Source organism: Nelusetta ayraudi, unplaced genomic scaffold, assembly GCF_046127955.1.
Source record: "Nelusetta ayraudi isolate G7.1 ecotype Tasmania unplaced genomic scaffold, CSIRO-AGI_Nayr_v1 ptg000034l, whole genome shotgun sequence".
In the NCBI taxonomy this organism is placed as follows: Eukaryota; Metazoa; Chordata; class Actinopteri; order Tetraodontiformes; family Monacanthidae; genus Nelusetta; species Nelusetta ayraudi.
Genome location: NW_027466084.1, coordinates 4,770,109 through 4,781,447, shown reverse-complemented (window position 1 = coordinate 4,781,447; position 11,339 = coordinate 4,770,109). Strand labels below are relative to the sequence as shown.

General features: G+C 38.7%; 1 protein-coding gene across 1 annotated transcript; it reads left to right on the top strand.

Annotated features, from left to right (window-relative positions):
- On the top strand, positions 1-10,754 carry LOC142892450 (uncharacterized). Its single transcript, XM_076032632.1, has 3 exons — positions 1-262; positions 6,770-6,850; positions 9,112-10,754. The coding sequence occupies exons 2-3, from the start codon at positions 6,805-6,807 to the stop codon at positions 9,945-9,947; spliced, it is 882 nt and encodes a 293-aa protein (XP_075888747.1). The 5' UTR covers positions 1-262; positions 6,770-6,804; the 3' UTR covers positions 9,948-10,754.
- The last annotated feature ends 585 nt before the right edge of the window (positions 10,755-11,339 follow it).

Below are 11,339 nucleotides of genomic sequence, written 5' to 3'. Positions count from 1 at the left end.
CTCTCCTTCTCGGTGCTGTGTTTCCAAACACAAGAACTCCTTGTCTACATGGACCATGATTGTGCATGGGTGTTACCAAAGACTAGAATAGGAAAAAGGGTGTAACTGAGAACTGTAAACTTCTGTCCGTTCTCCCGTTCGTTTTTCTGTTTTTGAACTGTCGTCTGGATGTTTCGACAGCGTCGGTGGAAAGTTCAGATTTCGTTGATGGCCTCTTTATGAATCTTCCATAATTTTCTGCTTTTGAGATAAAGACATTTAGGTGAGTAGTGCCAACATAAATTCCTCATATTTGTGTGCTTTGGATGAAAAGACAAAAAAAAAAAAAAAAAAAAAAAAAAAAAGACATCAACGAATATGTCGGAGTGCAGCTTTGGTCGTGGGTGCCAACACTTAATACCTCAAATGAGTACACGAGTACGATTAAAGACAAATGGACGTACTTTACGAAGGCTGTGAGTTCACATTTCTGAAGCACGGTGTAAGCTTTCGAATGATGTTGTTTTTGGACTGACTGCGTTTTAACTGCAAGGGTTCCGAGGCGTCCGCCACACTTTGTGTCTTCCTCGTGTGGAGAAGCAGTATGTTTACAAATGCTGGAAGCAGTCATAATCCAAAGAAAATTTGATTACATTTCATGCTGCCCCACCTTATATAATTAAATGCTGTCTCCTTACCATCGTAACTTTGAATCAGATGACTGTCCAGAAAAACTTGGCATGTGACAGGGTCACATGTGGCATGTGACATTTGCATTAAAAATAGACACATAGCTCTCACTCCAGATCTACTAATAATAATTTTCATCTTCTATACATTGTTTTATTTTGTGCCTGGAGGGTAAGGAGCTCCCAGATACAGTTGTTGTTGTTGTTGTTGTTGTTGTTGTTGTTGTTGTTGTTGTTGTTGTTCTCTATTAGCCATTAAATACAATCATTAATCCTTAATTCCTGCCCTTTTCATCGAGAAAACTGAAAAATATGACAAAATGGCAATTTCCAACTCAGTTGGCAGGAGGATGCAAAACTCATGCAGCACTGCACCAGTGAGAAGCTGTTTGTTTGTTTTTTTTGTTTTTTTTACATGGGGGATTTTAGCTGTTTGTTCGGGGAAGTTCGAGGAGTGTGGGAGGAGGTTTCTTTGGACGTTTTGTTTAGATAGTATTTGTATTTCATTTTTAAGATTGTTCAACGAACTTAAAGTAAACTAAACTCAAAGTGTTTTTTTCAAATTTTAAGTTTATGCATATTTACACTCTAAATTGATAATAAACTATGTAACAGAATGTGTATGTAAATGTTTCATGATGAACACAAAAAAATTTTGTTTAGATGAAATTTGATATTTCCAGTTGATTTTTTTTTTTTTAAATCTTAATAATAAACACAGTTTATTAGATTGTTAGATTTAGATTACTTATATTTACTTCAATGAAAATGCATGTTTTTGCACAGACAATTAATTTGCTTTTTTTTTTATTTTACATTCTACTGCCATAAAGGGGGACCTATAAATGATCTGGTTTTGATATTTTAGATATTTATATCATCATTTCAAATAAGTCATTAAAATAAAGTCACCTGACTCATTTGGTAACTATGAGTTTGGATAGCTACAGTACCTAAAAACCCCTTACCAGTAACTGAAAACAAAGACCGTTATGGTTTATAGGCTCCTTTTCTGACTGAGGACCATGGTCACAGATTTGGAGGTGCTAATCCTCAACCCAACCACTTCAGACTCAGCTGTGAACCACTCCAGTGAGAGCAGCGGGCCAGTGCACGATGAAGCCAAAAGGACCACTTTATAGTATTGTAGAATAGTAAATAATATAGAGTAGACTGGGGGAGGCTGAGGAGTATGATCCTCGATAGCTACCACAGGGACTGCTGCCCCAGAAATTAGACACTCTCCACCCTGGTACACCAAAACGTGTTGGTGGGACAATTTCCTCAGTTGATGTTAGCAGCTCCCCTCCTGCACTGTAGACACTGTAAGAAAGTTGCCACCTTCTGGCAGGGAGGTGCAAACCAGTATTACAAAATGTGAAACACACACAAAGTTTGAGACAAATTTACGTTTTGGAGGTCTTTAAGTTTTTAAATGGCCCAACCGAAGAACAGGGGACATATCAAAAGTCGGACATCTCTTTTAAAAAAAAAAAAAGTAAGTGCAATGTTACGCTAGCTAGTGTGCATATGAACGTGTATAGCGCTAATGTTTAGCGGCTGCTAACTTTCTATTTTGAAACAGAACTTTGTTTTTTTAGCAGAAAAAAACGTGCCCATCATACAAGCAGTTAATGGAGTTCAGAAGCTCAAAGTCAAAAGAGTGTGAGGTGGAAAAAATGAAGATCTGCGAGAAGAATCCAGAGTCTTCTGAGAGTTTTATTACGGAGCTCCGGACACGCCCCCGAGACAGGCTCCGGGTGTGTGTCCAGAAGAAGGGAACAGTCAGGTTTTATGCATGTGGGTAAAAGGGGGAAGGACAAGAGGTTCAAATGTGGTTTGATCCTGGAAGGGCAACTGGCTAAACAAATGGTTCAAAGGTGGTTCGGCAGTCATGCCACGGGAAATGGGCTAGTGCACAGCAGGAGAGTACTGTGGGGAACTAGAAGTGAGAATTTAAGAGGTGTGATGTTTACAGGCAGGGGCAAAGTAGAAATAGCCATCACAAGTGTCAGTCCTTTAACTATGGACCGAAAGGAAGACACATGGTTAAGAGAAGAAAACATGTTCAGGTAAGTTGCGCTGACTTCCTTAACTTATCTATATCATGTATGGGAAGCACTGATGCATTTATACTTTTTGAATGTGTGTATGGATGCGCAATCAATTTATTTTTTTCTGTGCATAATACATGCAATTAATCTCATCTTTGATTATTTTATTCGATAAACATTGGATTGATGGTGCCAATGGAGTTTATGAAACCGCTTTAAAATCCTCTTAGAGGCAAAACACTCCCGTTATTTGTTGACCCAGAAGTGGCAGCATCTGATGTACTGAAACAAGCTGTCCAGAAAATGAGACAATTTAACAAAGACATGCGAGTAGGACCGTATGTCCTATTGTATCCAGACTGCTCAGAGGTGATCCATGTGCCTGCGTCAGTAAAGCCATAACAATTGGCGGTGTACAAGAAGGAACTGGGAAAGCAATATTCCAGGATCCCTTTTTTTCATTTGCCAAGAAACACATTTTAAATGAGGTTAGTGAATCTCATGATTTAATATGCTTTACATATTTTAAATACTCTACTGTAGGATACACTAAGAGTATCTACATAATCTGTTGAATGTATTGTTTTTACAGCAGTGGGTGATACCTCAAACTCAGATTCTGAAATTGTCATTGCATCAAGGAGCACCGCTGAAATCAATGGTGCTGACACTCTGGTACATCAATTACTTATTTATTTTTAATACTTATTTATTTATGAATGTGTTTCATTGATTTATCTGTGACAATACTGACAAACCTTTCACCACAGATATACAATATATCAATGATGTGTGGGAAGGGAACAATTCTGGAAGCTATGACAAATTGTAGATAAATACTCCTGAACACAGACCTAAAGAAAAAATATAGGTACATTTTGGCATCTAGCCCTTGTCAAGAACAAACAAATAAATAAACAATATATTTTTTTTTCATATATTTTTTCTAGTGGTAATCAACCAATGTGAATCTTGTCTGTATGTGTTATGTCTATATTCCCAGATGACTATTGTAGGCCTGATTGGCAGTACTAATTTATTTCATAATTTTATTTTTTGGGGGAAAATTGTTCACTGTCTGGAATATCTATAATTCTATCTGTTAATTAGATCACTTTTGTCATTACAGGGAGGAAATGAATATCGCATTACCTGAAATTGTTGCAAGCTTGTCACTACCTATTGATCACAAAAGAGGCAGCAGATTCAACATCTCAAGGGCTAATGTTTGCTGACGGAGCAGTCAGAGGTTTCAAGCGTAGCACATATTTTGAAAACGGTGACATGCTGGTCAGATTTACTGATGATGCTGGAGTTCATGAGAAGGGCGTTGACACAGGTGGTCCAAGACGAGAATTTCTAACTTTGCTAATGAAACGCCTGAAAGACCGACCAATTTTTGATATATGAATTCATTCACAGCTGTCCGGGAGGATGGATACTACCTGACAGGAAAGATGATTGTAGTGTCAATTGTACATGCATGGTCCAGGACTCCATTTCCTGTCTGAAGATCTTGTACATTATCTTGCTGGCCAGCCTTCGTTCAAGTCAACAGTTCATTTAATAACTGATGAAGGAATAGGGAAAGCTTTGCAAGAGGTGAGAATTAGCGCAAGGCTACAGTGTGGTACAGCAGAGTTGCAGTGTCTTAAGATAATGTTTACTTCCAATATTGCATACAAGAATTGGCTTCATTCATTAGTATTTAATAGGGTAGAGTTAAACCATGTTAGGAAAGGAATTGAATGAATAATAGGCAAGGGTATACAGTACAGACAGTTGTTTACTGGAGTGTTTACGCCTCTTTTTTGTATCTTTCAGATTGAGAATTGGATGCTCTGCAGGAACGCGGCATGAGATGCAACACAATGTTACAGACAGACATTTATTTGTCTGCTCTAAAAAATAAAGAATAGAAATTGTGGCAGACAACCTCCGATGGTATATTATAGATCGCAATTAATCTGTAATTGCAAGGTAGTAACATAATTTTGTGATATTAGCCTTTTTTTTATGTCTGTATGTATGTAGTAATCTTTTTTTTTTAAATGCGCCATGGTATTTGTGTCTATTTTCCAAACTATTTTCCAAAAAGATATGTTTAGAATTGTAGTGAATATATATTTTTAACAGTTTTCTCCAATTGCAGTGGACACAAGACAGCAGTGAAACATTGTTCAAGTTAACTTTGTTGGTTTAAAGATGGTCTTTCAGCCCTTCAGTTTTTGACTGCACTACAACAACATCCTACTTTGCTGGTCCCTGTCCTGTGCCAATTACTTGTTGTTGTTTTTTTATTCATTTATTCCACAATTTAAAATGATAAAGCTGTGAGTGACAAATTCAGACACTTTGTATCACCATTACAATAAAACCTCCTTTTTAATAAATTGTAATTCAGAGCTGAGCAATTTCTTTTAGTTTCAGTCGGGCTTCTGTAATTGATTGTGCTCCATGGCAAAGTCCACGTACTCCTGCATATTTGGGTCACCACATGGAACTCTTGACAGGTGAGCCTCAGGAGAGGCATCCAGTTCAGCATGTTCAATTCTAAATCCACAGTCCCTGGACCCAAACCTATATTAAACAGAAAACATAATTGCATTTATTTGAATTAACGATAAAAGCAAAACAAGTACAAATATCTATCTGCAGTTGCCTGTGCGGTAGTACAGGCAACAGCACTGTACTACGACTACTACCTGTGTGGTAGTAGTAGAATTCATTGTGCACTCCAATACACTTGATGCATCCAGCGTCTCTAATATGTGCAAATAGCTCCATCCACAACTGACACCTATAGACATCAATATTATACTACTACTAACAATAATAATAATAATAATAATAATAATAATAATAACAATAATACCTTCCCTGACTGAAGACTCAATAATCTGATTGTTTGAGGATGAGCCATACATGTGGCGTAGAGTAGTAGTCAGTGTAGTGGTGTTGTCGGGTGCACTGAAATTGAAGTTCCAATCGGATAGCCCTAATTACCGCCTTTAGAAGAGTAATCCTTTCTGCAATACATCCCAGCATCATGTGTTTCAAATTTTGTAACTCTGCTTTGCACCTCCCAGCCACCGTTCAGAGGTGCTGCACGGTTTGTCAGAGACTCCTTGGAGGAGATTAAACTTAATTTTCCATGGAACCACCAAACTCCTCTCACAAAAGAGTTTGCGGGTCTCAGCGACTGCGACTGTTGCAGATCGCTTGGCCCTCCAGTAGCTGTTTCAGTGGCTGCCTCCTGAGTCCTTGAGGACAGGTGTGTCCTGTCCTACCCTGCCCACCACCAGGTGGTGACAGATTGACAACTCCGCACCTCACTTCACTTCCAAGTGTCTAGTCCATATGGCCGACGGTCCAATGAGATGATAATAAAGTTTGGTGATTGAACTTCGGGCTTGGTAGTCCAAGTGCTGAGTGCACTGGTAGACTGCCTTGTGCTGGAACACAATGTTAGTTAGTTAGTGCGACTTGCACAGAAGTGTAACATAGAACTGACCACAGCTCGGGATCAGATTGGGACCGTTCCCTCCAGTTGCACCACTTCAGGCTGTTACTGTCCAGGGGAATGGGTAATGTTATTATTTTCCATGAACGAGGAAATTCCCTGTAAGCGCGGGTCATAAGCTTGCAGTGATTAAGTCCCTACTGCTGTACGCCACTAAAGATGGGATGGTTTAGTGAGGTCCTCGGATCGGAAATTGGTGGAGTCCCACAGCGATCTTGACTTGCAAATCAGTCTTCTGACCTTTTGTAGCAAAACACTGTATGCATGGGTATGACAACAATCAACAATATACATTGTTGTCAGTTTCTTCATGGATAATATATATACATATATATATATATATAAAACATATAACCAGGCAGGTAGTACAATCGTCAAATAAAGAGGACTCCTAAAAAGATTGTATTGATTGATATGTATAATGTCTAATATAAGATCATTTCCAAAATAACCTAGGGTTGACATGAGTAAAAAGGTATATTTATCAATTAGTGTTAATAACAGTGATGCACATTCTTTTTCAGTAAACAAAGGAGCTGAGGTCCGCTTATTCAAACCAATGGCACAACGGATCTTTCAAGAAAGTGGCCTCCATGGCCGGTCAGGTGAGCTACCGAAATGACTTTACTTTAAATGCAAGTATAAATAGATGACCACTGTACAGTTTGTACATAGTACAGATGCAATGCATCGTCTTATTCATAAACGTGTGCCGTCTTGGTTCTGGCACATAGGGCCAATTTGAGAAAAAGATTTGTGTCTGTTTAATATAAAATTGATCTTTTATTGTGCCTGTAGGGCTTGTGGTAACCCCTAAATTCTGCCCTCATCCTCATCAAAAAGTAAAATCAATTGATCAATGTCCAGTCAATGAGATCCTTGACTAACAAACAAATATAGACAAAGTTTTACAGCACCATTGTTTTAAAGTGGTAGTTCATCATTTTTGGCAAATTTGTCTATAACTAGAACTGACTGTTGTTTTTGACATACGTCGGCCAGAGAAGCAAACTGCTTAGCAAACTAAATAGAGGTGAACAGTAGAGGTCTCCCGCCCTCATCAAATACACAATCCAACAAGGACAAGTTGTTGAATGTCTAATTGATGTCTAATTATGTAACATTACATAACATGACACAGTGTGCACCTCAGACCCTTTGCAGTAATATGCTGTAAGTAAGGATCTGAATTCTTAAAGAAGAAATGATCATTGCTGTCAACAGCAAAGTCAGCCGTGAACAGGCATCTTCGCAAAATTTGCAGAGGTATGTCTGGAATGTAGTTCCAGCTATGTATTTGCCTTGAACACAACTCATAATGCTGTGGGCATTCTTGCACATCACATGTACAGTACATGTACGTTATATCACATCGTGGTGAATGTGCTAGTCATAACTTGTCCACGGCAGAGTTTTGGTTTAGATAATTGTAAGGATTATGGCAATAGTACAATAAAAATAATTGTAGCAGGTGCAAGGCTTTAAGATCAACCTTTGTTATGTCCCTTGTCTGTAAAACCTTGTAAGCGTGTCAAAGACTTGACTGCAATTCTAGACACTCATCTTAACTTCCATAAACACATTTCATTCATTCATTCATTTTCCATACCCGCTTAGTCCCGAGCTCAGGGTCACGGGGGTCTGCTGGAGCCTCTCCCAGCTGTCTTAGGGCGAAGGCAGGGTGACACCCTGGACAAGTCGCCAGTTCATCGCAGGGCCACATAGAAACAGACAACCATTCACACTCACATGCACACCTACGGACAATTTAGAATATTCAATTGACCTCACATGCATGTTTTTGGAGTGTGGGAGGAAGCCGGAGAACCCGGAGAGAACCCACGCAGACACAGGGAGAACATGCAAACTCCACACAGAAAGGTCCCAGGCCCGGAATCGAACCCGGCAGTGCTAACCACTGCGCCACCGTGTCGCCCCAACTTGGAAGAATGTTTGATGTTTCATGTCTCATGTAAATTCCTAAACACTGGTTCATGCTTTTGTTTCTAGTAGACTGACTGGACTACTAGACTACTAAAATCACTCCACTTTTATCATCTCTTCACTGGCTCCCATTAATCTAAGAATTTATTTTTGCTCAACTTACAAAGAGGAGAGATTCCTTACATCATCAAATAAAGTTTACTCACTGTACCTGCAATCAGATTAAGACACTTTCAGTCACTATGGTCCTGCTCTCTGGAATTACGATCTGCTACAACAGTGGCTTCTTTTAAAAGTAAATTTAAAACGCATCAGAAGTTTTTCAATCAATCAATCAACTTTTATTTGTACAGCCTAAATCACATCCAAAGACGTCTCAAAGTGTTTTGTACAATCAGAGAAAAAGGAACCAACTCGGCCCCCAGAGCAAGCTAGTGCGACGGGGGCCAGGAAACACTGTGGGAAGAAACCTAGAGCAGATCCAGACTCCAGAGGGCCGTCATCTGGTTTTTAATTAGGTTTAATGTGTTTTTGAGAATCAGTTTCCTTGATATCTCCCTTTTTGGGTTCTAATATATATAATATTTAATCTGTCTAAATGTAATTGTATAATTTACCATATACAATGTGTGTATGTCTTTACTTTGATTTTGAAGCAAATTGAGGTCACGCCTGCTATATGAATAAAGTTGACTTGACTTTTTAAATGACCATGGGCCAAAAGACTACTTTTAAGTACAATGTTTTGCTCAGTTTGCCAGTGACCATTCATTGGAACAAATGCTCAGTAAAATGTATGATTTCCTAACTGTAACGTTAACTCCCTGCATGTCAATGTATTGGCATATTAATTAGCACCTGAATCCTCCTGAATTGGAGTTTCATCTTTCTTTGCTATTTTTCCCTGTCTCTTCTGTTACAGTCCTGGGAACGTTAGCAGTGCAGATCGAAAGGGACCCTAAGACGGGGAACACCACTGTCACATCAGTTACCCCTGTGCCAACAGCTGATGGTGCTCCAAAGGCCACCACTCTCTTTGATGATGGAAGGAAGAGTATCCATGCTGTTGGTACACAAGAAATTCAACCATCCACTGAAGAACTGGGTCAGATTTTAAGTGTTATTGATGGGATTGGAATGGGAATGGTGCTGGACAAAGTTACAGTCTTACCAAGCAGGGTAGACGAAAAACAGGAGCAGAGGGGATCTAACAGGGTAACTGAGAGCAAAGGCCTGCATGCTACGAGCTATAATGCTAGCTCAGAGGAGAGCAGCAAGCAGGTAGACAGTTGTAAGAGTTACAACTTAGATCCTCAACTGTTAAGAGTCAGTTGTGCTTCAAGCATGGACAATAAGGCTGGCAAAGGTGAAGACAGGAGTATTGTGACACTCGAAGACATAGCCAGAGAAACAGGTAGTACACAGGTTCAAAGCTTGGAACATGACCCAGTCACTCTTGTGTTCATGGGATACAGAGATTCTGTAAGTGACAAAGGTCATGATGATGAGGTTGACGAAGGCATGCTGACCGCAGAGCGAGTTATCATCACAGATGATGGGGAAGAATATGTCGTGGGACAGGAAACTTCACCTAAAACAGAGAAAGAACTAGAAACTCCAGTGTCCCTGGACACTGGAGTTAAAGTTGAAGAAGAAGTCGTGAAAACTCCATGTGAATCAGCCTCTCCCAAAATAGGAAAACAGAAGGGAGATGGAACTTCCAAGTGTAAGAAGTGTAAGTGCTGTGTAGTAATGTAGGAATGTGTCTAAGGGGGCACTCATACCAGGGCCAGTTGTTCCATACCGTGTTGAAGGATGGATGGCCCCCTTCCTTCCCGCAGTCACATTACCCAAACCTCAAGCGACGTTGGGCACGTTTGCCTGCAAGACGTCCGCCATTGCATTTAAACGCAGGAAGTTCATGGTTTGAATTAAGTTAAAAAATTAAAAGGACTGTCGTCGATCAACCAATAAACTTTTTTTCCAAAGAGCTCTAGATCACATCTGCTGGAGTTTCAAACCAATGCGTTACTCCAGCAGTTTATACAGGGATGCAGGAGCACAATGTACAATTAACGGTGCTGATTTTTAAAAAAAAAAAAAAATGTAACAAATTTTCCAAATATAACCATGCCGAAGCGTACTAGTCAAATAATCTGGTTTAAATTTAAACTCACCATTGTACGTGTCACCTCAAATCTTTTTACTTCCATTTGACACTATATGCTGCATTGATAATCATTATAAAGGAGATAGATGGTATAGATGGTCTGTCATCGTCTATTGTTATTGTTTAACCAATACTCATTACATCATTATAGGTTATTATAAGACTAAACTGCATTGCAACTACATTGAAGCTTTTTGTGGTGGACACTGGAAGTTCTCAAAATGCCACGCTTCCAATGACATTTTCATTTTCTTAGGGCAAACATGTCTCAGTCAGAGACATGTCAGTCAGTGAAGACTTGATTTTTTTTTGCCTTGACTTTCAAAAATGTTTTGTACGTATTGCAGTTTGCTTTTTGGAATTTTTGAAATTTAATAAAGTATTTCAAAATGAAATTCCGTGGGTCTATAGTCTTATTTTTCTCCATTCAGCCTATAATGTCATGTCCTGTAAGTTCTTAGTCGCGCTCAATGGTCTCTTTAGATTGGGTTGTGATGTTTCCCTCTAAGGATTAATTACTTTTTGAATCTGATCTAAAATAAACTTAACATAAAATAAGTCTTGGACGTGAGCATGAACCTTATGCTATGCAAATGCTTATAGAATGGAGTATTGTACGCCCCTCATCTCCTGAACTATATATATGTGTGTGTGTGTATATATATATATAAATATATATATATATACATATATATATATATATATATATGTGTGTGTGTGTGTATATATATATATATATACATATATGTATATATATAAGTGTATATATATATATGTGCATATATACACACACACACATACTATACATATATATATATGTATATATATATATATATATATATATATATATATATATATATATATATATACACATATATATATGTATATATACATTCACACACCAATGGGTGGCTGCTGACATGCAGCGCCATGCAAGGCGCTGCCAAGCCTCATTGGGAGCAATTTAGGGTTAAGTGGTC